The sequence below is a fragment of the Mobula hypostoma genome, chromosome 8, assembly GCF_963921235.1.
Source record: "Mobula hypostoma chromosome 8, sMobHyp1.1, whole genome shotgun sequence".
In the NCBI taxonomy this organism is placed as follows: domain Eukaryota; kingdom Metazoa; phylum Chordata; class Chondrichthyes; order Myliobatiformes; family Myliobatidae; genus Mobula; species Mobula hypostoma.
Window position 1 is genome coordinate 106,920,245 of NC_086104.1, and position 27,867 is coordinate 106,948,111.

Below are 27,867 nucleotides of genomic sequence, written 5' to 3' on the forward strand. Positions count from 1 at the left end.
GCAACAAGAGATCGGAGATGTATTTTGTCCCTAGACCATTCAGTGCCTTATAAACCAGTGGTAACATTTTAAAGTCAGTCCTCTGACAGACAGAAAACCAGTGTAGCGATCAGAGAAGAGTGATTTGTTCTATTTTCTTGGTCTTAGTGAGGACTCTGGCAGCAGCGTTCTGAATGAGCTGGAGCTGTCTGAGGGATTTTTTACAGAGACCTGTGAAAACGCCATTACAGTAGTCAAGCCAAAAAATAAATGCATGGGCAAGTCTTTCTAGATCTTGCTGAGACATAAGCCCTTTAACTCTATTTTCAAGATGATAGTAGGCTGACTTTGTAATTGCCTTAATGTGGCAGTTATAATTTAAGTCAGTCCATCACAACACCAAGGTTTCTGGCTTGGTTTGTGGTCTGTAACGACAGGGATTTGAAATGAGCACTGACTTTTAATCGTTCTTTTTTGGCACCAAAAACAATTGTTTCAGGGTTTCTCTTTGTTTAAGTGGAGGAAATTTTGGCACATTCAATCAGTGATTTGTTTAATACAGTTCTTTAGTGATTGTATGGAACCAAAGTCACCTGATGACACTATTATATAAATCTGAGTGTCATCCACATAATTAAGCTAATTTATTTTGTTGCTGATCATGATTTGAGCTAGTGGGAGCGTGTATATGTTAAACAGAAGAGGTCCAAGTATGGACCATTAAAGCACACCGCATATTATTTTAGTTTGCTCAGATATGTAGCTACCAATCGATAGAAATAGTCCCTGTCCTGTAAATACGATTTAAACCACTGGCGGAATGTACAGTAAAGTCCCACTCAGTTTTCCAGTCTGTCCAGTAATAAGCCATGATCTGCTTTGTCAAAGGCAGCCCTGAGATCGAGCAGAACCAAAACTGAAATATTACCATCATCGTGGTTGAAGCAAAAGTCATTTAAAACCTTCACCAGAACAGTCTCAGTGCTATGGTGTCATCGAAATCGAGATTGGAAAACATCCATACAGCTGCTGAGAGCCAAAGAGCTACTGAATTGCTGATAAACAACTTTTTCAATGATTTTACTTAAACGTGGTAAGTTTGATATAGGCCTGTAGTTATCATTTACCGAGGCATCCAGATTGTTCTTTAACAACTGCAGTTTTCAGGGCTTTTGGGAAGCAGCCAACAGAAGAGAAGTGTTGACTATTTGCAGAATGTCTGGTGCCAGTCAACCAAAAACATAGTTTAAAAAGGTTGTAGGTAAAATGTCAAGGGAACAAGAGGATTTCAAATGTAGCACATTTCATCTAAAGTGTTATAGTCAATAGGTTTGAATTGTATTATCTTAAGTAAATTAGTTCCGAGTGAGTGAACGGATGACACTGACTTCTGACCTGATGCAGAGACACTAACAGCCTGGCTAATCTTCTGAATTTTGTCATAGAAATAGAACGCAGGGTCATTACATTGAGGGAGAATGAGCTGATTAATACTTCTCCCTGATTGCAGACTTAATGAAGGTTCTTGACCCAAAACCTTGATGGTTTATTCTTCTCTGAAGATGTGGCCCAAGCTGCTGGGTTCGTCCAATATCCTGTGTGTTTTGCTCAAGATTTCCAGCATCTGCAGAACCTCTTGAGCTTAAGACTTGCACTGCTGATTGCTTAAAACAGTAAGAGGTGATCACATTGAAATATACAAAATCCTTACAGGTCTTGCCAAGTAGATGCAGTGAGAGAGAAGTGTTTCCCTGGGCTTGAGGCCAAGAGCCAGGGGGTAACAGATTCAAAATAAGGAGGCAGAGAGATGGTGACCTCTGAGTTGGTGAATGTTCGGAAATCGCTTTCCAAGAGCACAGTTCAGTCTCTGTTGCTGACTTTACTTAGTGCATTAATATCCAGGGAATGGGAGGGGTACAGGAAAATGGTTCAGCAGTTGTGAGGGTCCGAATGGCCTATTCCTGCTTCAACAGATTGCGCCTTTTTTTAAAATGCTACCTCAATCTAGGGTGGGAACTACACACTGAGCCTGATGGTTAAATTAAGCAGGGTATCTGCTGGGTATCTAATTCAATATGGCTTGTTTCATATAAAAATAAGACCATAATTTATATGATCAGAACTAGGCCATTTGGCCCATTGAGTCTGCTCCACCATTTCATCCTGGCTGATCCATTTTCCCTCTCAGCCCCAATCTCCTGCCCGTATCCCTTCCTGCCCTGACTAATCAAGAACCTATGAACCTTTGCTTTACATATACACAATGACATGGCCTCCAGAGTGCCTGTGGCAATGATTTCCACAGATCCACCACTCTCTGGCTAAAGAAATTACTCCTCATCTCTGTCCTAAAAGGACACTCCTCTATTCTGAGGCTGTATCATCTGCTCTGAGACTCCCCCACCAGAGGAAACATCCTCTCCACATCACTCTAATGAGGTGCTTCAATATTCGATAGTTTTCAATGAGGTCACCCCTCATTCTTCTGAATTCCAGTCAGTACAGGCCCAGAGCCATCAAACGCTCTTCATACGACAAGACTTTCAATCCCAGAATCATTCTCGTGAACTTCCTTTGATCTCTCTCCAATATTAGCACATCATTTCAAAGATAAGGGGCCTAAAACTGCTCAAAATACTCCAAGTGTGGCCTTACCAGTGGTTTATAATGTTACGTAAACGGCAACAATGAATATCAATCGAGACAGGTTATATAAAAACAACCAAGCATTTATTAAACACGTGTAAACGACAAGGGAAAAAAAACAAAGGAAAACTTTAACTGGAAGTTAACAGATTTGCAGCCGTTCACCAACTCGCCACTCGGCTCTAGTTCTTAAAGCGATAGCTTCAAAAGTCCAACAGTTTTACACATTCAATTGGGAGAGACTTCTCTGGAGAAGGATTTCTTCACAGACGCACCTTTACTGCTGGTTCTGTCCACAGGATTCACAATGCCGAAAATAAAGAGTTTAAATCAACTGACCTTAAATTCCTTTAGAGAGAGAGAGCACCTTTTTGCATGAACTCCTTGCTCTTTCTGGCAAGAGTTATCTCTATGCAGGTACTCCTCCAATGAAGACTCAATAAGGTCGATTCTTTATTAAACTGCCAAACGATGCCGACTTCTCTCGATCCTTCGATAAATTCTTCACTCTCCCTTCAACTGCTGGAATTGAGTAAATTGGCATATCCAGCCACAAATTTCCAGTCCAAATAATAAGGTATTTTGCAACAGAACACACAACCATTTTAAAAATGAAACTGCGTCACCAAAAACAAACACACAACAGAAACAGAGATACAGCACGTTCTACCCGGAAATCTACAAACTCAAAAACCCACTGCATCACCTGGGTCGACCCTTATATAGTCACGGGGCACATGTCATCACGTGACCTCACATCGGCAGAAAAATCACATCAGGTGACCTCCAAAAGATAATTACATCATTCTCACATCATGTAACAATAAAGCTTCACCATTATATCCTTGATGACTCAACCTGCAAATTAACCTTTAGGGAATCCTGCACAAGGGCTCTCAAGTCTCGTTGGACTTCAGATTTTTAAAATTTTCTCTCTATTTGAAAATAGTTTATGTTTTTATTTCTTCTACCAAAGTGCATGACCATACACATCCCGACACTATATTCACTATCTTGTCATTCTGCAAGTCTAAGTCCTTCTGCAGCCCCTCTACTTCAAAACTACCTGTTCTTCCACCTATCTTCATATTGTTTGCACACTTTGCAACGAAGCCATCAATTCCAAGTCATTGACATATAACATAAAAAGAAGCAGTCCAAACACAGACCCCTGTGGAACACCACTAGTCACTGACAGCCTACCTGAAAAGGCTTCCTTTATTCCCACTCTTTGCCTATGTCTTATTCTGCACCCATGTCTTATTGTCTTATCTTTGCAGTCCTGATGAATTGTCTTGGCTCAACATGTCACTCATTATCCTTTCCACAGATACTGCCTGAACTCCAACATTTTGTATGTGTCACTCTTCTTCCAGAAATGCACCAGACAAATGAAAAAGTGCAGGGTGTTTGGGCAACAAGAAGGCCATTCAGTCCATTGAGTAATGCTGACCTTTTGTGCCACTTGTTCTCAGCTACCCTCTCCCTGCACTGAATGTTGCTGTCACGTTTTTGTACTTTCCTCCAGGAAGTGTGGATGCACAACAGCAGCATTCTGCTGGTCCTTCACCACACGTTCAATAGGTTCTTAAAACAGGAATTATCTGTCTACTGGAACGCAGACAAAGCTTCTCATTGTATCTCAGTCCATGTGCCAACCATGATGCAAAACCAGTTGTGAAGAGTTCAGAGAAGGTGCTGTACCCAGTAGACAGCTAATTCACAATCGCTTCTTTCTGAAGCACAAATGCTGGAAATCTGGAGCAATGCACACAAAATGCTGGAGGAACCCGGATAGTCAGGCAACTTCTCTGCAACCAATGTTTTGAGCCAGGAACCTTCATCAGGGTTTACCCCAGTTGAATCAGAAGGCTTTTATGATTTATTTCATTTCCATAAAACAAGACGAACTAGGACTCCCAGAGCAATAACTGATTTTATGAGAGCCATAGAGCCACACAGCATTGATACAAGCCCTTCAGCTCAACCAATAAATGCTGACCACTTTGACCATAAGACCATAAGATAAAGGAACAGAAGTAGGCCATTCAGCCCATCGAATCTGCTCCATCATTCAATCACGGGCTGAACCAATTCTTCCAGTCATCCCCACTCCCCTGCCTTCTCCCCATACCCTTTGAAGGCCTGGCTAATCAAGAACCTATCTATCTCTGCCTTAAATACACCCAATGACTTGGCCTCCACGGCCGCACATGGCAACAAATTCCAGAGACCTACCACCCTCTGACTAAAGTAATTTCTCTGCATTTCAGTTCTAAATAGACGTCCTTCAATCCTGAAGTCATGCCCTCTTGTCCGGTCTCCCCAACTATGGGAAATAACTTTGCCATATCAAATCTGCTCAGGCCTTTTAACATTCGGAATGTTTCTATGAGATCCCCCCTCATTCTCCTCAACTCCAGGGAATACAGCCCAAGAGCTGCCAGACGTTCCTCATAGGGCAACCCTTTCATTCCTGAAATCATTCTCCTGAATCTTCTCTGAACCCTCTCCAATATCAGTGTATAAAATAAAGAGCCAAAACTGCACACAATACATAGAACATAGAACATAGAACATAGAATAGTACAGCACAGTACAGGCCCTTTGGCCCACAATATTGTGCCGACCCTCAAACCCTGCCTCCCATATAAGCCCCCACCTTAGATTCCTCCATATACCTGTCTAGTAGTCTCTTAAACTTCACTAGTGTATCTGCCTCCACCACTGACTCAGGCAGTGCATTCCACACACCAACCACTCTCTGAGTAAAAAACCTTCCTGTAATATCCCCCTTGAACTTCCCACCCCTTACCTTAAAGCCATGTCCTCTTGTATTGAGCAGTGGTGCCCTGGGGAAGAGGCGCTGGCTATCCACTCTATCTATTCCTCTTATTATCTTGTACACTTCTATCATGTCTCCTCTCATCCTCCTTCTCTCCAAAGAGTAAAGCCCTAGATCCCTTAATCTCTGATCATAATGCATACTCTCTAAACCAGGCAGCATCCTGGTAAATCTCCTCTGTACCCTTTCCAATGCTTCCACATCCTTCCTATAGTGAGGCGACCAGAACTGGACAAAGTACTCCAAGTGTGGCCTAACCAGAGTTTTATAGAGCTGCATCATTACATCGCGACTCTTAAACTCTATCCCTCGACTTATGAAAGCTAACACCCCATAAGCTTTCTTAACTACCCTACCCACCTGTGAGGCAACTTTCAGGGATCTGTGGACATGTACCCCGAGATCCCTCTGCTCCTCCACACTACCAAGTATCCTGCCATTTACTTTGTACTCTGCCTTGGAGTTTGTCCTTCCAAAGTGTACCACCTCACACTTCTCTGGGTTGAACTCCATCTGCCACTTCTCAGCCCACTTCTGCATCCTATCAATGTCTCTCTGCAATCTTCGACAATCCTCTACACTACCTACAACACCACCAACATCTGTGTTGTCTGCAAACTTGCCAACCCATCCTTCTACCCCTACATCCAGGTCGTTAATAAAAATCATGAAAAGTAGAGGTCCCAGAACAGATCCTTGTGGGACACCACTAGTCACAATCCTCCAATCTGAATGTACTCCCTCCACCACCACCCTCTGCCTTCTGCAGGCAAGCCAATTCTGAACCCACCTGGCCAAACTTCCCTGGATCCCATGCCTTCTAACTTTCTGAATAAGCCTACCATGTGGAACCCTGTCAAATGCCTTACTAAAATCCATATAGATCACATCCACTGCACTACCCTCATCCATATGCCTGGTCACCTCCTCAAAGAACTCTATCAGGCTTGATAGACATGATCTGCCCCTCAGAAAGCCATGCTGACTGTCCCTGATCAGACCATGATTCTCTAAATGCCTATAGATCCTATCTCTAAGAATATTTTCCAACAGCTTTCCCACCACAGACGTAAGGCTCACTGGTCTATAATTACCCGGACTATCCCTACTACCTTTTTTGAACAAGGGAACAACATTCGCCTCCCTCCAATCCTCCGGTACCATTTCTGTTGACGAGGATAAAGATCCTAGCCAGAGGCTCAGCAATCTCTTCTCTCACCTCGTGGAGCAGCCTGGGGAATATTCTGTCAGGCCCTGGGACTTATCTATCCTAATGTATTTTAACAACTCCAACACCTCCTCTCCCTTAATATCAACATGCTCCAGAACATCAACTTCACTCATATTGTCCTCACCATCATCAAGTTCCCTCTCATTGGTGAATACCGAAGAGAAGTATTCATTGAGGACCTCGCTCACTTCCACAGCCTCCAGGCACATCTTCCCACCTTTATCTCTAATCGGTCCTACCTTCACTCCTGTCATCCTTCTTTTCTTCACATAATTGAAGAATGCCTTGGGGTTTTCCTTTACCTTACTCGCCAAGGCCTTCTCATGCCCCCTTCTTGCTCTTCTCAGCCCCTTCTTAAGCTCCTTTCTTACTTCCCTATATTCCTCAATAGACCCATCTGATCCTTGCTTCCTAAACCTCATGTATGCTGCCTTCTTCCACCTGACTAGATTTTCCACCTCACTTGTCACCCATGGTTCCTTCACCCTACCATTCTTTATCTTCCTCACCGGAAGAAATTTATCCCTTACATCCGCAAGAGATCACATCGACCACATGTCCATAGTACATTTCCCTGCAAAAACATCATCCCAATTCACACCCGCAAGTTCTAGCCTTATAGCCTCATAATTTGCCTTTCTCCAATTAAAAATTTTCCTGTCCTCTTTGATTCTATCCTTTTCCATGATAATGCTAAAGGCCAGGGAGCGGTGGTCACTGTCCCCCAGATGCTCACCCACTGAGAGATCTGTGACCTGACCCGGTTCATTACCTAGTACTAGATTTAGTATGGCATTCCCCCTGGTTGGCCTGTCCACATACTGTGACAGGAATCCATCCTGGACACACTTAACAAACTCTGCCCCATCTAAACCCTTGGAACTAATTAGGTGCCAATCAATATTAGGGAAGTTAAAGTCACCCATGATAACAACCCTGTTATTTTTGCACCTTTCCAAAATCTGCCTCCCAATCTGCTCCTCGGTATCTCTGCTGCTACCAGGGGGCCTATAGAATACCCCCAGTAGAGTAACTGCTCCCTTCCTGTTCCTGACTTCCACCCATATTGACTCAAAAGAGCATCCTGCTACATTACCCACCCTTTCTGTAGCTGTAATAGTACAATGTGGTCTCATAAGTGCCTTATAGAGCCTCAACATCACATCCCTGCTCTTATATTCTACACCTCTAGAAATGAATGCCAACATTGCATTTGCCTTCTTCACCACCGACTCAACCCGGAGGTTGACTTAACCTGCAGGTTAACCTTTAGGGTATCATGCACAAGGACTCCCAAGTCCTTTTGCATCTCTGCATTTTGAATTCACTCCCCATCTAAATAATAGTCTGCCCGTCTATTTCTTTCACCAAAGTGCATGACCATACACTTTCCAACATTGTATGTTATTTTCCACTTTTCCCATTCCCCTAAGCTATCTAAGTCTCTCTGCAGGCTCTCTGTTTCCTCAACACTGCCTACTCCTCCACCTATTCTTGTATTATCGGCAAATTTAGCCACAAATCCATTAATCTTGTAGTCCAAATCCTTGATCTACTTCGTAAAAAGTAGCAGTCCCAACACTGACCCCTGTGGAAATCCACTGGGAACTGACAGCCAGCCAGAATAGGATCCCTTTATTCCCACTCTGTTTTCTTCCTATCAGCCAATGCTCCACCCATGCAAGTAACTTCCCTGCAATTCCATGGGCTCTTATCTTGCTAAGCAGACTCCTGTGCAGTACCTTGTCAAAGGCCTTCTGAAAATCCAAGTACACCATATCTACTGCATCTCTTTTGTCTACCCTGCTTGTAATTTCCTCAAAAAATTGCAGTAGGTTAGTCAGGCAGGATTTTCCTTTCAGGAAACCATGCTGGCTTTGGCCTATTTTGTCATGTGCCTCCAGGTAATCCATAATCTCATCCCTAGCTATCGGGAGACTGGAAGATTCCCAGGATTCCCACATTGGGGACCCAGAGCAAAGTAGTAACCCTACAGACATGCTCACTATGCTCCAAAAAAAAATGAAATCCACCTACCCACTTAGCTCACCATAGCCCTACAACTCTGTCTCAGACTACTCCACCGACCACCTACCTAGTCCCAATTTCCTGTGTTTAGCCCATATCCCCCCCCCAAGGATTACCCCTCCATGTGCTCCTTAAACAATACCTGTCTCAACCACTTCCTCTGGCAGCTCGTTCCATTTACTCACTACCTTTGTGGGAAATTGCCCCTCAGGTCCAATTTAAACCCCTTTTCCTCTCACTCTAAATCTATGCCCCTTTGTTTCAGACTCCCCTACCCCTGAGAAAACTTTACTGCCATCCCCATTATCTGTGTGTGTATATGTATATTGTAATTCATGTTTTTTTCAGTTATTATGTATTGCATTCTACTGTCACCACAAGGACAACAAATTTCGCGACATATGCTGGTGATGTTAAAGCCGATTCTGATTCTCTTTCTAATTCTACGTTGTAGATACAGCCTCCATGACAGTCCTTGCTCTCACATGCATACACGATCGCAATGATCTTGATACCATGGAAAGACATCACACTGAACAAGCCATCGTGCTCTTGCTGCAACAGCTCCTGAGTTACCAGGAGATGAATGGTACCTTTGGGACTATCTACAATACTGGCCTTGCTGTTCAGGTGAGTTAAAACTGGCAAGTAACACTTACACCGTGGGTAGCGAGGCACTCGTTACTGGTGACACCGATCCTGTGGTGGAGTGAGGGAGGGTGGGTGTAATCGTGACCAAGGACAGCAGAGCAAACTGAGAACGTTGGATGACCTATGCATTCCACACCTCATCTGATTTTCCCCTTCCTTTATTTCAAATCTGGGTCAGAGTTAATTCTACACCTTACTCTGCACTTGTGTTCAGCACCGTCCGCAGCTCTCTCGTTACAGAACTGCTACGTTTAAGAGGCAATTATACAGGCACGTAAATAGACAAGGCAAAGATGGACAAGGTCCTAATGCAAGCATATGGGTTAGTATGGATCTGGTATGATGAAGGGCCTGATTCTGTGTTGTACAACCCTGATTCTACGACTCTCAATATCTGCACTATTCTGTTCAATACATTATTTCTCAATAAAGGTAAAAGTTCAAGTGACTTTGACCAGGGCAGAAGGTGGAACACCAGCTGATCAGAACATCATTCCCACTTGATAAACATCCCCCTGCCTGATATCCAGTTAACACAGTGAAAGTGTAACATATTTCACTGCTGGCCAAATTCATTCATTGGCCAAATGTCCACCAAATGCATTTCTTTGAATTATATTGGATATCGTTCTGAATATCTTTTGTCTTCTGTTTCCAGGCTTTGGCTGAACAGGAAAAACTGGAATTTTCTCTCTTCCATTGCCCAAAACATTTGCAGCTCTTGGTCAGCGAAATCTATAAAGGGTCATTTAACACAGTGCGTAAAGCTTTCCCGGTCCTTCTGGCTTTGGAGGGAAAGTCACTGTTGCACGTTGGAGACCCCAGTTGTCATTCCCGTCGGGGTGAGTATGAAAACCATGATATCAACATGTGTTAAAAGAATCATTAAACAAACTCTTGGAAATAACTGAAATGACAGCCATGTATCAGATAGTAACACCTTGCCTCTGGCAGTGTTCTGTTTTCACCTTCACACTCAGTGGGGATTTATGCCAGTTCAGCATAAATCCCCACTGATGTTCATATGGAGCATTGCTCCATTGCAGTACTAGCTTTTGAGTGAGACCTTAAACACCCTCAGTGGCAACTTTATTAGATACATCTAGAATTTGGTGTGGTCTTCTGCTGTAAACCATCCACCTCAAGATTCAATGTGTTGTGCATTCAGAGATGCTCTTCTGCACACCACTGTTATAGTGTATGGTTATTTGAGTCACTGACACTTTCCTGTCAGCTTGAACCATTCTCCTCAGACCTCTCTCATTAACAAGGCATTTTCGCTCACGGAACTGCCACTCACTGGACAGTCATGAATGAAAATGCCAGGAGACCAGCAATTTCCGAGATACGCAAACCACCCTATCTAGCACCAACAATTAGTGCATGGTCAACGACATCTAAATCATATGATTTCCTCATTCTGATGTTTGGTCTGAATAACTGAACCTTTTTACCATGTCTGCGTGCTATTACGCATTGAATCACTGCCACCTGATTGCCTCATTAAATGGTTACCTTAATGAACAGGTGTAGTGATACACCTGTGAATCACTCTCACTTCCTCGGCTGCGTGAGTCTGGGGAAGACCATCTCTGGCCCGCCAAACCTGTGAGATTGAGACGCGAGCCCCCCCCAAAACTCTGTTTGTGTGGATGCTGTGCAATTCGTTCCCCTGTCACAAATGAGAAATAACAGACAGTGCACCACACACAATTAAAATGTTAGGCTTTGTAATTCTTAATTTGACTAAAGGGTTAGTAACGAAAGAACAAAAAGAGAAAAGGTCCCATTTCAATGAAACAGTCTAATGTGCACAAGTTGGAGCTCACGGTTTCCCCTTCGCCGATCCTTCTTCAATCTCCCCCGGCTTTGTCAAATCACAGCCCCGCTCTGGGTCAAATCCTACAAGCTCTTCTCTCTTCATCTCTCTAACCAAAACCTCAAGCCTAACCTTAGTGTCCCTCACCAGAGAAACCTCCCCTTAATCTGACCATCCTAATTGGATGGCACACAATTCTACCACCTCTTATCTTCAACAGTAACCCAAACATCAGTGGAAAACAAGCAGCTCACACAGAACAGGAACAAGAAATAGGAACCAGGGCAATTATACTCTTCCCCCCACCAAAATAGTCATGTCCTCATGACTTTGAAATAATTTGTCATCCCATCATTAATATTGTTCGTCCATCGTTGTCGTCGATGAAGACCTTGACACCATTGATTTGGATTTAAGTGAGGGAGAGTTGCGCAGCGTCAGCCTCACTCTCTCTTCCCAATTCCCATCTGGATCCAGTAGCAAGACAAGAGTCGAGATAGCTGGAGATGGGACTAGGCGCAGTGGATGACCAGGACATCTTCTGTGTCTTGTCATGCTCTGCACATTCCACGATGCTTGCCGAGACCGCCTTCTTGACTGTTGGACCTTCCATTGGTCTCATCTGCTCAATCCGCGGGAGTCTGTCTTCACATGCTGGGATAGACAACTCCCTATCTCACCGAGGGTTTGAGACCCGTCGGCTACCCTCACCTGGTTTAGCCGGCTTGTCGAAGCCGTTGTCTGGGGTGTGGCCGCTGTCGCATGCAAACGGCTACGGGGAGTCACAGGTGAGAGCTGAGTGCCAGGTGGGGACCAAAGGTGGACAAACCGCCCTGAAAAGGACATGACATGTTCCCCCACCGGAGGTGCTACCCCTCTCTGATACCCCATACACCCCTAATGTATCATTACACGGTGTCATTAATAAAATGTTTTCAAAGGAATTTCATGATGTCAGAACCTCCAATCCACTTGTAAGGAGTACGGACATATTTTACCAGGGGACAGCCGTAGCACTCTGTTCCCCTGGTGCTACATAGGCCAGCCTAGCTGGGGGTCTCCTAATTCTTTGAGACCTCCTTACTCTATCATCTACTTCTTCAGATTCCAACACTCCTTGGGATACTGCTGGACTACCTGGTGAGGCGTCCCCTGGTCTATCACTCGTGCCCTCCTGCAACTCAGACCCCTCTGCCACCTGGCTGAGCTCCGCTTCACCCCCTTCACGGTCCCGCTGAAACCCAGCCTGTCCACGGATAGTCCCCCTGATTTCACCAGCCTCCACACAAGAAGGGTTGGGAATCTCTTCCTTAATCAGTGGGGAGTTAGCAAAAGGCAGCATATACCACACTCCCATTTCCCATTCAGGGGCGGGGGGCCAGTCTAATACTTCCTGCTGCTGGCCCTTCAGTCTCTCCGTGTTGCCGCAGAGTCCTCTGACTAGGTGTAGGCTCCAGGTCGGGCTCTGGGTCTACCTGCACCTCTTGTCCCAGAGGCAGAAGGTGGTTGCAATGGAGAATCTTGACAGGCCCATTCCCATCCTCTGGTTTCACCCGGAAAACTGGTACATTTTGGCATCTGACTCTCCACTGCATAGGGCTTAACTGCCCAGCGGTCAGTCAACGTGTGCTTCCCAGGTAGCCCCAAATTCCTTATGAGGACTCAGTCTCCCCGCATGAGTTGGGAGAATCTAACATTTTGATCATACCTCCTCTTATTTTCTTGATTCTGCTTGGCAGTCACGACCTCGCTAATTCATAAGCCTTTTTCAGCTCCCTTCTCATATCAGACACATACTTCAGATAAGTCTTCAATGGTAGGTCTTCCTCACCAGTCCCAAAACTAAGGTCGATGGGCAGCCTTGCCTCACGCCCAAGCATCAGATAATACGGCAAGCACCCAGTAGCTTCATTCTGTGTACAGTTGTAACAGTGGACCAGTTGCCCAATATGTTGACTCCACTTGTTCTTCTTGCTGATCTCCAAGGCTCCGAGCATGTCTAGCAAGGTCCAATTAAACCTCTCGGGCTGAGGATCACCCTGTGGGTGATAAGGCGTAGTCCTTGACTTTGACTCCAAGCACGCTTAGTAACTCATGAGCCGACTCTCGAAATCCCGTCCCTGATTATTATGTATCTGCCTGGGGAGGCTGTAATAAATGAAATACTTCTCCCATAACACTTTGGTCACAGTGGATGCCCTCTGATCATTGGCAGGGAAAGCTTGTGCATATCTAGTGTAGTGATCTGTAAAGACATTCGCCATGTTGCTGGCATCTGGCTCTATTGACAGGAAATCCATCCACACCAGATCAAGGTTGTGGGACAATGGAGTGACGCTTGTAGGCAGCATTCTCCTCCGTATACATGGAATGCACGACTCGCAGTACTCTTCGACCTGTGGCTTCATTCAGGGCCTGTGGAACCGATCTCTGAGCAATCCATAGGACTTTTCAATCCCCGAGTGTCCAGAATCATCATGAATGACTTCAACACAATCCTCCGACACTTCTCAGGCAGAACCAGCAGGGAACTCCAAGGTTGGTCCGGAGGCAACGTGACCCGGTAGAGGATCTGGTTCCTCAGCTCCAATCTACGCCATTCTCTCAGTGATTGAGACAAGTTTCATCTTCTCTGCTTGGGCCATGTTTCCCTTTTCAACTGCTGACCAAATGGTACCAATGCCTGGGTCATCTCACTGAGCAGCTGCCATTTCCCTGGGACTCCATTCCGCCAACTGGTTTGTCTTCAAAGTCACGTTACAGTAAACTTGTGGAATGGCACCATCGGAAGCTCCCGGTTGATCTACCACTCGATCCTGCCCTTGCCTTCACCGTGATGGAAAACTGGCACATGGCTTTCACTCCCGGGGCAGGAACGCTCTCCCACTCTTCGTCCCTGTCCAGCCCTTCATGCGCACATTGGAACAAAGCATCAGTGTCAATGTTCCTACTTCCCAGCTGGTACTTCAGGCTGAAAACATAGGCAGACAATGCTGTCAAACACCGAAGGCCTGTGGCATCCAATTTCACCAAGGTCAGGATACCAGTTAGGGGATTGTTGTCCATCTCACCTCAAACTTGGCACCATAGAGGTAGTCACTCAACCATAGCCCATTTCAATGTCAGGAACTCCAACTTGTGCATGGGATACTTTTTCCTCAGAAGGTTACAGACTTCAGCTGACAAACACAACTGGCCTCAACCCTGTGCCCTAATCCTGATACAGAACACCCCCAAAGTCCTCTCTGCTGGCATCCATATGCAGTACATACAGCAACCTGGGGTCTGCAAAATCCAGCACAGGTGCTTGTGTCAGCAGCTCCTTTAGCAACTGAAATACCTCTTCACATTCATCTCGCTCCAAAAGGCTTTGAAGAGCTAAGATCATCTTTACCCTCCTCTCCTCATTCCTTTCTTCCCCAAGGTAGGGTAACCACACAGAAACTGATTTAAAGGGCGACTGACTTTCGCGTAGTCCTTCATGAACCTCCGATTGTACCCACAGAACCCAAGGAACGAGCGCGAAGTGCTCACAGTCTGGGGCCTTGGCCATGTGGTCACCGCCTCCATCTTAGATGGATCTGTGCCTACTCCATCCCGTGAGACTATATGTCCAACATAGTTGACAGACGTTTGGCAGAACTGGCACTTGTCTTGGGAAAGTTTTAACCCTTTAGCTTTCAGGCAGCCCAGCACCTTCAGTTACCTCACTTAATGTTCCTCCAAAGTGGACTCACACACTATGAGGTCATCCAGATACACCAATACCTCAAGCAAGTTCATATCTCCCACTGTTTTCTCCATGACACACTGGATCGCAGGGGCTCCTGATATGCCCTGGGGCATCCTCTCGAACTGGAAAAATCCCAGTGGACAAAATTGCCGTCTTCTTTGTCAACCTCACTCATGGGGATCTGGTAATACTCACTCCTCAAGTCCAGCACACTGACTCATTTCACACCAAGCAGACAGGCAAGCATGTCTTCGATCCTCAAGACAGTATACTGGTCAGGGACAGTTCAGAGATCTGTTCAGAGACTTATAGTTCACACACATCTGTACCTTCTCATTCTTCTTCCTGGCCACTATTATTGGGGACGCATAGGGGCTTTGAGACACTGTGATGATCCCAGCTTCCTTCAACTTACACAAATGCTGCCAAATGTCCTCTACCTCTGCAGGGGCCAATCTCAGCAACCTCTCTAAACGGGGTATCCTCAGTCACCCAGATAGTGTGGCACGTGCTCTTGGAACAATCCACATCAAACTTGTCAGTAGAAAAGATACCTTCCAGCTTCAACATCTTCTCTGTCAACCTCCTCTTCCGACCCGCAGGTACCGGGGAGTCCCCAAAGTTGAATGACTCAGCAGTTAACTTTCCCTTTTTCAAAAAGGGTTTCTCCCTGGCTTGTCTCACAGGGACATTAGACATTACTGTCACCAGGAAGAGGTATGTCAGGGGCATCCCCTGCTTGAAGGTGACCTCCCTCTTTGTAGTGTTCCTGACCACCACTGCCATCCTGTTCACCTGTAAACAGGATTTCTGCAGTTTGGGCCTCACCAGTACCCCAGCAGATAAGCCCAACTCCTCTTTGGGGTCTTCTGGAGCATCCTCCAGGAGGGCCTTGGCCTCGGGCATTCTGGGAAATTTGGAGTTTCCCATCACTCTCACTACTTCCCCAGGCGGTAACACAATTGGTCTTGACTGGGTGAACCACACAATCCCTCGTCTAAGCTCATTATCCGGCCCAATGTGGCCACACACTTCCTCAAAAGTAGCTCGAAACACCGGCTGAATAGACAATGTTTTCAGAAAGCTCTCTCCTTGCAGGCTCCCATTAACCTCCCCACAGCAGGAGTAGTTGTGCCCACAAGAGTTGAAACTCCACCCTTCTCAATGGGGTCTGGATAAACCAGCACTAATAGAAGCATAGAAAACCTACACCACAATACAGGCCCTTCGGCCCACAAAGCTGTGCCGAACATGTACTTACTTTAGAAATTACTTCAGGTTACCCATAGCCCTCTATTTTTCTAAACTCCATATACTTATCCAGGAGTCTCTTAAAAGACCCCATCATATCCACCTCCATCACCGTTGCCAGCAGCCCATTCCACGCACTCACCACTCTGCATTTTAAAAAAAAAGATAAAAAACAACTTACTCCTGACATCTCTGTACCTACTTCCAGTCACCTTAAAACTGTGCCCCCTCATGTTAGCCATTTCAGCCCTGGGAAAAAGCCTCTGACTATCCACACGATCAATGCCTCTCATCATCTTATACACCTCTGTCAGGTCACCTCTCATCCTCCGTCGCTCCAAGGAGAAAAGATAAAGTTCACTCAAACTATTCTCATAAGGCATGCTCCCCAATCCAGGCAACATCCTTGTAAATCTCCTCTGCACCCTTTCTATAGTTGCCATGTCCTTCCTGTAGTGAGGTGACCAGAACTGAGCATAGTACTCCAAATGGGGTCTGACCAGGGTCCTACATAGCTATAACATTGCCTCTTGGCTCTTAAACTCAATCCCATGATTGATGAAGGCCAATACACTGTATGCCGCCTTAACCACAGAGTCAACCTGCGTAGCAGCTTTGAGTGTCCTATGGACTCAGACCCCAAGATCCCTCTGATCCTCCACACTGCCAAGAGTCTTACCATTAATACTACATTCTGCCATCATATTTGACCAACCAATATGAACCACCTCACACTTATCTGGGTTGAACTCCATCTGCCACTTCTCGGCCCAGTTTTGCATCCTATCGATGTCCCACTGTAACCTCTGACAGCCCTCCACACTATCCACAACACCACCATCCTTTATGTCATCAGCAAAGTTACTAACCCATCCCTCCAATTCCTCATCCAGGTCATTTATAAAAATCACAAAGAGAAGGGGGTCCCAGAACAGATCCCTGAGCCACACCACTGGTCACCGACCTCCATGCGAATATGACCCATCTACAACCATTCTGCCTTCTGTGAGCAAGCCAGTTCCGGATCCACAAGGCAATGCCCCTTAAGATCCCATGCCTCCTTACTTTCTCAATAAGCCTTGCATGGGGTACCTTATCAAATGCCTTGCTGAAATCCATATACACTACAACTACTGCTCTACCTTCATCAATGTGTTTAGTCACATCCTCAAAAAATTTAATCAGGCTCGTAAAGCATGACCTGCCTTTGACAAAGTCATGCTGACTATTCCTAATTATATCATGCCTCTCCAAATGTTCATAAATCCTGCCTCTCAGGATCTTCTCCATCAACTTACCAACCACTGAAATATAACTCACTGGTCTATCTCTACTCCCCTTATTGAATAAGGGAACAACATCTGCAACCCTCCAGTCCTCCAGAACCTCTCCCATCCCCATTGATGATGCAAAGATCATTGCCAGAGGCTCAGCAATCTCCTCCCTCACCTCCCACAGTAGCCTGGGGTACATCTTCTCTGGTCCCGGTGACGAATCCAACTTGATGCTTTCCAAATACTTCATATCTATATGCTCAAGCTCTTCAGTCCGATGTAGGTCATCCCTACAATCACCAAGATCCTTTTCCGTAGTGAATACTGAAGCAAAGTAGTCATTAAGTACCTCTGCTATCTCCTCCGGTTCCAGGTACACTTTCCCACTGTCACACTTGATTGGTCCTATTCTCTCAAATCTTATCCTCTTGTTCTTCACATACTTGTAGAATGCCTTGGGGTTTTCTTTAATCTTTGCTCACCACGGCCTTCTCATGGCTCCTTCTGGCTCTCCTAATTTCATTCTTAAACTCCTTCCTGCTAGCCTTATAATCTTCTAGATCTCTATTATCACCTAGTTTTTTTTTAACCTTTTGTTAGCTTTTCTTTTCTTCTTGACTAGATTTTCAATGTACCAAGGACCTCAGCCACTCCCACATCAGCCTCCGAAAGCTCCAGCTTCACTGACAAATAAGCATCATATGGATAATCACCCACACTAAGACCCCAGATCTCTAGTGCTCTGAGTGGCATCAATAGAAAATGCATCAGATACTGGTTGTAAAATGAACAGTACAGCAAAGTAACCCGTGACCCCGTGTTGAGCACGGCTCCAGCATAAATACCCTCTATCCGTCACGATACACTGGAGCTTGGCCCAATAAGCCTTCAGAAATTTGTTTTTTTTTTTGCTTTATGGTATTCCTTGATATATCCCCCCCCCCCGACCCCCCGATATCCCCGATATGCCAGGCCATCCTCTCACTGGGTCTCTTCTAAGTTTCCCGATGTCTCTCTCTGCTTAGGTACCCATAGGCTCACTCTGAGGGGCTTCCCATCGTTCACACTCCTGCCTGAAGTGTCCTTCACCACAGTTATAACAGACAATACCGGCCGCTCCCCTTCTTGCATAGAAACATAGAAAATAGGTGCAGGAGTAGGCCATTCGGCCCTTCGAGTCTGCACCGCCATTTATTATAATCATGGCTGATCATCCAACTCAGAACCCTGCACCAGCCTTCCCTCCATACCCCCTGATCCCCGTAGCCACAAGGGCCATATCTAACTCCCTCTTAAATATAGCCAATGAATTGGCCTCAACTGTTTCCTGTGGCAGAGAATTCCACAGATTCACCACTCTCTGTGTGAAGAAGTTTTTCCTAATCTCAGTCCTAAAAGGCTTTGCCTTTATCCTCAAACCGTGACCCCTCGTTCTGGACTTCCCCAACATCGGGAACAATCTTCCTGCATCTAGCCTGTCCAATCCCTTTAGGATTTTATATGTTTCAATCAGATCCCCCCTCAATCTTCTAAATTCCAACGAGTACAAGCCTAGTTCATCCAGTCTTTCTTCATATGAAAGTCCTGCCATCCCAGGAATCAATCTGGTGAACCTTCTTTGTACTCCCTCTATGGCAAGGATGTCTTTCCTCAGATTAGGGGACCAAAACTGCACACAATACTCCAGGTGTGGTCTCACCAAGGCCTTGTACAACTGCAGTAGTACCTCCCTGCTCCTGTACTTGAATCCTCTTGCTATAAATGCCAGCATACCATTCGCCTTTTTCACCGCCTGCTGTACCTGCATGCCCACTTTCAATGACTGGTGTATAATGACACCCAGGTCTCATTGCACCTCCCCTTTTCCTAATCGGCCATCATTCAGATAATAATCTGTTTTCCTATTTTTGCCACCAAAGTGGATAACTTCACATTTATCCACATTAAATTGCATCTGCCATGAATTTGCCCACTCACCCAACCTATCCAAGTCACCCTGCATCCTCTTAGCATCCTCCTCACTGCTAACACTGCCGCCCAGCTTCGTGTCATCCGCAAACTTGGAGATGCTGCATTTAATTCCCTCATCCAAGTCATTAATATATATTGTAAACAACTGGGGTCCCAGCACTGAGCCTTGCGGTACCCCACTAGTCACCGCCTGCCATTCTGAAAAGGTCCCGTTTATTCCCACTCTTTGCTTCTTGTCTGCGAACCAATTCTCTATCCACATCAATACCTTACCCCCAATACCGTGTGCTTTAAGTTTGCACACTAATCTCCTGTGTGGGACCTTGTCAGAAGCTTTTGAAAATCCAAATATACCACATCCACTGGTTCTCCCCTATCCACTCTACTAGTTACATCCTCAAAAAATTCTATGAGATTCGTCAGACATGATTTTCCTTTCACAAATCCATGCTGACTTTGTTCGATCATTTCACCGCTTTCCAAATGTTCTGTTATCACATCTTTGATAACTGACTCCAGCAGTTTCCCCACCATTGACGTTAGGCTAACCGGTCTATAATTCCCCGGTTTCTCTCTCCCTCCTTTTTTAAAAAGCGGGGTTACATTAGCCACCCTCCAATCCTCAGGAACTAGTCCAGAATCTAACGAGTTTTGAAAAATTATCACTAATGCATCCACTATTTCTTGGGCTACTTCCTTAAGCACTCTGGGATGCAGACCATCTGGCCCTGGGGATTTATCTGCCTTTAAACCCTTCAATTTACCTAACACCACTTCCCTACTAACATGTATTTCGCTCAGTTCCTCCATCTCACTGGACCCTCTGTCCCCTACTATTTCTTGCGGGACCCCGGCTGCTAGCAGCCCTCTGCATAGTCCGACCCTTTAGAGATTCTGCCTCCCTATCAGCTCCACCATAGGGTGGGCTGCACCCACTGATAACAACTGGGACAGCTCAGTCCTAAACTCTGCCACGAGCTCCTTCACCACTCCCCGGGGTGGGTTATCAGTGCTGACCTCAGTCAAGGGGACCACTGATGACTGGACCCTGCGGACGGATGCCTCCTGCGCCTCCATTGCGTTCTCCCCTCCTACTTCTCTGATCAGCTCGACAAACGAGGGAGTGGGGTGCGTCTTATGAGACATTCAGATGCCCCAAGTAATCAGGTACGGCAAATGAGCGCCACTCGCCACTTGGTCCATTCTTAACTGATACACCTCAAGCGTTTGAATGGCCCTTCTACGCTGCAAGCAATTTAGCTGCCTCTCTAACAGAAGGTGTAGGCAGAAAGCTTCTCCCCCTTCTCTTGACACACGTTCTGAAAGCCTGTCATGAGCTCTATTGGGCTTCCCGTCACGCCAAACACCTTTTCCAGCGCTTGCATGTTGGCCGCAGAGGTGGCAAAGGGGTTCTGCGTCTTTCCGGCTCTCATTACGTCAGCAGCCCGGCCTTCCAAACTCTCAACCAATGGCTGTCGTTTTACGTCATCAGAGCACCGCCACTCATCTAGCAGAGCGTCCTGCTCCGCCCAAGTTTCATACTCTCCCCCCTCGGGGGTGGGACCCTCTGTCTGGGCACTGGGCCATTTATTCGCCAGGGTGGTAAGGGCTGATACCAACTCAGAAGCCCCAGTCTTCACTGGGGGACTCATTAGACATTCCAAATCAGACCAATCCTTCCCCTCGCTCCACAGAAACAAGAGCAGCCTGTCTTTGAAGTCTCTGCCCCCAGCTACAGGAGACTCGGCTTGTGATTTGACCTGCTCTCCTACACTCTCCTCCTCCCAGAAAGTATGGTCAACCCACGGTCTCTCCCCTCTCCTGGGATCCCAACAGTACCAGGCAGTTCCCCTGCCGTTACGTCAGCGCTAGTTTGGACTCAAACAAAGTCTTTCCCTGCCATTTTATCAAACCTCCGCTCCACCATCACAACTGCTCCTACAGCTTTATCAGTACTTAAAGTTCAAATTAGCAGCTCATCAGGGATACAAATGTCTACCCCACTCAACACACATGAATTTGTTCCCAGTAACCCCGAGGATTCGCACCACTGCTCAACCCCGGCAGCATCCATAACCACCTATCATAATCACTTTACCGGACAATAGTTTAGCACTGACTTAAACACACAACCTACTAGATCAATGCTCAGGGCAATCACACAGCATCCAACGAAATCGATCCCAGACGATACTCCCCACAATGAAACACTGATTTCCTCGGCTGTGCAAGTTCAGGAAAGACAGTCTCCGGCCCTGCCAAATGTGTGACATTGAGGTGCGAGCCCCCACCCCCCAAACCCCCCGTTTGTGTGGATGGTGTGTAATTCATTACCCTGTTACAAATGAGTGGCACACAATCCTCCCATCTCTTATCTTCAACAGTAAGCCAAACACAAGCTGAAAACAAGCAGAACAGCACAAAATGAAATACATACAGCATAACAGTGAAAACTATGAACCAGGGCATTACATCTAATAAAGTGGCCATTGGGCCCCATCACTGATAGTGAGGAAAAATCTAATGGGACTACTTTGTAAGAAAGCTGATTAATTATCTACTACATCGGCTCCTTTCTACATTTCCTTTTGAGGGAGATTTCTGTATTTAGACTGGCTGCAGAATTTTGCAAGTTGCAACAAGATCCAGAGTTAGAGCAGTGAAATCCCAGAAGCTGGCCTCTGCTTCAGAAGTCCAGACAAGAGAGCCCGTGTCATTAGCGCTGTCCGTGAAGCGGCCACTGGGCTGAAGTTCCTGATGATCATCCGGTAGAAGCCTGCAAACCACAGGAATTGCTGGACTTGCTTGACACTGGATTGTGGTGACCAATGTTCCCTCTAATTTTTAGTAGTCAGTGTGTGCAAAAATCTTATGTTGTGCAAATTTTTTTCCTGTGACAAAAGTATATGCGCACCGAATGCACACATATGGCACAGTTTATGTAGGGTTACAAAATACTTGACATAAAACTGCACATAATAACAACAAATTTACTTGCCAAATGACGCTTCAAAAAGTCAAGTTTCCAAATATCATCCCACTTCTTTCCACTAGCAAATTCTCCAGTAACTTGCGCATCATGACAATACAAACAGATAACTCCAGTTTCTGAAACATACGTAAATATTTCTTGTAGCTGAACGTTCATGACCTCATGAGCTTTTGGTGTAGCAGTTTCTATTATTTTGTTAAGCTATTCAACTTTAAACAAATTTGCAATTCTTTTATGCTTCACACCCTTCGCTTCTTTTACATATTCTTTTAATCAATATTTTTTTCAATAAAAATTTAGTAAGCTATCTGCAGGATTTGAAACAGATCTTTGTAAACTTTACGATATGAACACTGTCCGCCAAACATGGCTACCGCCGTGATGCAGCTGTACAAACCGGAACAGGATAGGTGAGGTGATGTGGATTGTGCTATTTGAAAAACTGACTAACTAGTTAACAGAAACAGTTAACTAAAAGATTATTTTCAATAAGTATAATTATTTTAAGTAACTAACCTTTTGTGCACACATTAATTTCCTTTGTGCGCTGGTTGAAAAATGTGTGTGCGCGTGCGCACAGCTTAGAGGGAACAGTGGTGGTCACTAGTCTCTGAATGCCTGGGTCTTCATAGGGTCCATCTTGAGTTTGCCATTGGAAATGATGAAACCCAAAAATGAAATGGTCATCATGTGAAACTCAGACTTCTCCAACTTGACATAAGGTTAATGGGCTAGAAAGTTTTTTGAAATGTCCCAGGTGTGAGCGATGTACTTCTCCGTAAACACCAATGAGCATTGAATGATGAAGCCATGGCAAGAACTCGGTCTCCGTTGAATCTCTCCAGGGTCAAAAGATGTACTGGCACAACAAGGTGACCAACAACCTCACCTGAGCAACTCTGGCACCCTCCTTGCGAGAGCTGGCACACGGAGGCCTGGAGACACGTTATCAAACCGGATTGAGAACTGAGCACAAAACCAATGTCACGCGAAATCACTAGTAGGGCTTATGATTGAGCACTGAGCCCCAGTTCAGGTGTTCCTTAAATACTCAATCCTTGGTACCCAGAACATTATTACCAATTAGTGGAGCCATCCTGAACCCTTAAGGGGGCTGTGCCAGCTACCTGTACTCCGGAGAGTTAGAGCGTCCAAACCCCGGAAACTGGCGCTGTTGGTAACTTCTTGTAGCAGTCCTGTTCATTCACGTTTGGTCCGTAAGCCTCTGTATGCACAAACTTCTCTCTTCCTTTCTGTTTTATTACTTGTGTCACAGTCCCGACCGGTTATTCCCTGGCTCCCTTTAAATTTCCTTTGTATCACGATCGGGACCGTTGACTCCTTGTTTTCCTTTAATTCATTGTTTCCCCGTGTTTCTTGGGCTCTGTAATTAAAGGCACTTGATTCTCATCTGAACGGTCAGTATATAGTGTCGGGCTTACAGCTGCTCGGGGCTAGACCATCACCTCACATCTGCGAAGCAAGTGTGAGCAAGTCACTTTGCTGGAGCGAGCCAAGTCTTCTCCCCAAAGCCAGTGCCAGTAAGTTGCCTCTCCTCACCGGAGCGAGCCTGTCAAGTTACCACGCCTGAGCGAGCCTGCTATGCTACCTCGCTGGAGCAGGTCCATCAAGTTAACCACCGGAATGAGTTTAGAGCCGTTGTCTGTAGTTCCGGGGTCGAGTCAAGAGATCGACGCTACTTGGAGCCACTTTGTGCCAAGATAAAAGAACTATCTATCATTGTGTGGTTTTGTCTCTTCGTATCCTTGCCTCTGCTGGGTAGGTCCGTCCATTTGCCGCTACCCTGAGTCGGGAACTGTCTCTTTGTGTTCTGTGTTCTGTATCCAAGGAAGAGTCCCGGCTCTGTGTTTCGATGTTCCGAGTTCCAAATCCAGGCTCCGATGTTCCGAGTTCCAAGTCCAGGCTCCAATAGTCCTGAGTTCCAAGTCCCAGTCCAAGTCCAAGTCCGGGTCCCTAGTCCCAGGTCAAGCCCAAGCCCAAGCCCAAGTCCGGGTCCCTAGTCCCAGGTCAAGCCCAAGCCCAAGCCCAAGTCTGGGTCCCTAGTCCCAGGTCAAGCCCAAGTCCAAGTCCGGGTCCCTAGTCCCAGGTCAAGCCCAAGCCCGGGTCCCTAGAGCCAGGTCAAGTCCAAGTCTGGGTCCCTAGTCCCAGGTCAAGTCCAAGTCTGGGTCCCTAGTCCCAGGTCAAGCCCAAGTCCAAGTCTGGGTCCCTAGTCCCAGGTCAAGCCCAAGCCCGGGTCCCTAGACCCAGGTCAAGTCCAAGTCTGGGTCCCTAGTCCCAGGTCAAGTCCAAGTCTGGGTCCCTAGTCCCAGGTCAAGTCCAAGTCAGGTCCCTAGTCCCAGGTCAAGTCCAAGTCGGGTCCCTAGTCCCAGGTCAAGCCCAAGTCCAAGTCCGGGTCCCTAGTCCCAGGTCAAACCCAAGTCCGAGTCCCTAGTCCCAGGTCAGGTCCAAGTCAGGTCCCTAGTCCCAGGTCAAGCCCTAGCCCAAGTTGAAGTACAGGTCCCGAGTCCCAGGCCAAGCCCAGGCCCAGTGTCCCAGTCTAAGTCCAGGGTCCGAGCCCAACTCCAGCCACGCATATTCCCTCTTCTGTTTCATTCACTCCTTGTTGTCTCTCTGTACAATCCTTGCTTCCCTGCTTTCCTAGTAACTATTAATAAACTCTATTTTAGTTAATGCTACAAAACGTGTTTGTGTCCTGCACTTGGGTCCCCCGTGCTCCACACTTGTGACAACTTGTTCAAACTGACTAGGTTTCAAATTAATAAAACACATTCAGTAAACTCTTGATAGCTTTGTACATCATATATTGAAACCCCCAGCATTATTAATTATGAATCAGAATTGAGATATTGTTTTTTCTCTCTCAGATAATCTGCCTGAAGATGAAAATGAGAAGTGAAACAAGGACCAAGAGATGAAGACCAGGATGCTGTTTTGGTCCATTACATGGAAAGGATACCTTGTAGTTATATAGTTGGACCATAGAACAGCATTTGATTACCACGTCATGTCAAATTCATTAAACTAATAACCCCTGTTAATCGCTCTTCCTCCAGACCCTGACCAAATCCTACCTTTATGTGCCTGAAATGGTGCTTAGCGCTGTTAACTCATGAACACGCCTGTGCTCTGTGCCTCACCTCCACCCTGACAGCGGTTTGCAGGGATCCTCCACTGCGTGTGTGTTAAATCAATAAACAGCCTCTCGCATCTATGTTGCATTTATCCTGTCTCGCATTAAATACCTGCTCTCTTATACTGGACATTACAATCTCTGGGGGAAAAAAAGACACTGACTACCTACTCTACCTATGCCTCATATGTTTTTTAATAAATTTAAATGTAATTTCCCTCCAGCCTCTACCACTCGAGAAAATAAAACAGCCTCAGGATGCCCTGATATTTTTTATTTATTCACTGAGATACAGCACAGAGTAAGCCCTTCCGGCCCTTCGAGCTGTGCTGCCCAGCGATCCCCAATTTAACCGTGGTGTAATCACGGGACAATTTACAATGAGCGGTTATCCTACCAACCGGTGGGTCTTTCGACTGTGGAAGGAAACCGGAACACACCGGAGGAAACCCACGCAGTGTCGGGGAGAACATACAAACTCCTTACAGGGTGGTGGCAGGAATCGCACCCAGGTCACTGGTACTGTAAAGCTTTGTGCTAACCTCCACACTACTGTGCCATCCCAAAAAATGATCTCTGCATAAACATCTACTGTTTATTCCCCTGTGTGGATGCAGCCTGACTTGTTGGGTTTGTCCAGCATTTTGTTCAAGGTTCCCAGCACTTTCAGAAACTTTGTGTCCTAGATTGGCCTCATATCACATGTTCTCCAAACAGGCAGCATTCTGGTAAACCTCCGCTGTATCCTCTCCAAAGCCTCCACATCGTTCCTGTAATGAGGTGACTAGAATTGAATACAATAGTCTGAATGTGGCCTAACCAGAATTTAACCAAACTTCCTGGCTCTTGAAGGTAACACCTCGACTAATAAAGGCCAGGATGCCAGACACCCCTGTCGACTGTGAACTGTACGGCAACTTTCAATGAGTCTTGATACGAAGATCCCTCTGTATGTCAGCACTGTTAAGGATCCCCCCTGTTACTGTGTTCCTTCTCGCTATGTTGGATCTCCCAAACTGCGACACTTCACCTTTGCCAGATTAACCTTCAGCTGCAATAGGTCTATGTTCTGCTTTATCCTTTCGCAGCCTTCTAAGCTATCCACAACACCAGCAATCTTTATGTGGTGTGCAAACTTTGTAGCCCACCCTACCATGTATACAGTGAGTAACAAAGATCCCTGTGGAACACCCAAGTCACAGACCGCCAGATATCCACCACTACCTAATGACTTCTACAGGCATAGAAAATGTATCCCACATATCCTTGTTTTCTGGAGGAGCCTTGTGGAATCCATGTAGACAGCATCCGCTACTCTGCCTTCTTCAATCCAACTCAGTCGGATTAGCCAGAAACATACAAAACCATGCTGGCTGTCCCCATGCTTCTCCACATGTTCAGGAGTTCTATCCTTAAGGGTTGTATATTCACTCACTTCACTCAGAAACTCACGGTATATCCCATAGGCCCTGGGGACTTATCCATATCAATGCTCTATAAGAGAGCTAACACATATGATTCCTTGTCTCAAAATGCCTGTTCCACTCCCATCTCATTGTCTTCTTCATCCTTCTCCTCAGTAAATACCAACACAAAGAAATCATTCAGGATCTCACCCACACCCTCTGCCTCTGAGCCCACATTCTTTCCTGTATTCCTGAGCAGTCCTACCCTCTCTTGCTCTTGCTGTATGTGTAGAATGGGATTCACTAATCCTACTCACCAAGGACTTTCCAGCTCTCCTAAGTTTCTATTTCAGTTTCCTTCTGGATCCTTGATCGTCCTTAATTACCTTGTCCCATTGCAGCTTCCCAAGTCATACATATGCTTCTTTCTGCTTCTTGACTCAATTAACCATCTCTTGTATCGTCCAGGGTTCTCGTGCCTTGCCATCTTTGTCCTTCCCTTTTATTGGAAAATGTCTTTCCTTTTTCATAGCTATCTTGAAGCTCAAGATGTGATCACTGTTTCCCAAATGTTCACCAACAGATAGATCAGATCAGTCACCTCGCCAGCTCATTCCCTGGTACAAAATCTAGTACCTGAATTGCCTTCCCTCTAGTTGGACTATCCATATACCAATTCAAGAAACCCTCTAGGATGCACCTACCAAACCCTACCCCATCTAAAACCTTTTTCCCAGTCTGTGTTGGCAAAGTTCAATCATCCACAATGATAATCCTGTTGTTTTTACACCTTTCCCTAATCTGTCTGCATCTCTGCTGCTCAGTGTCCCAGTGGCTGTCTGGGGCTCTGTATATAAACCCATCTAAGTGACAGTGCCTTTCTAATTCTT

The 27,867-nt window shown here is 45.9% G+C and overlaps 1 protein-coding gene across 2 annotated transcripts in view; it reads left to right on the forward strand.

The window, feature by feature from the left end:
* Positions 1-25,708, forward strand: part of LOC134350195 (transcobalamin-2-like) — a 41,004-nt gene extending 15,296 nt beyond the window's left edge. For both annotated transcript variants that reach the window (XM_063055180.1, XM_063055178.1), the window contains exons 6-8: positions 9,184-9,359; positions 10,039-10,222; positions 25,306-25,708. In XM_063055180.1, the coding sequence (XP_062911250.1) occupies positions 9,184-9,359; positions 10,039-10,222; positions 25,306-25,337 (392 nt within the window). In that variant the 3' untranslated portion in view covers positions 25,338-25,708. The remainder of the gene's footprint in view (positions 1-9,183; positions 9,360-10,038; positions 10,223-25,305) is intronic.
* The last annotated feature ends 2,159 nt before the right edge of the window (positions 25,709-27,867 follow it).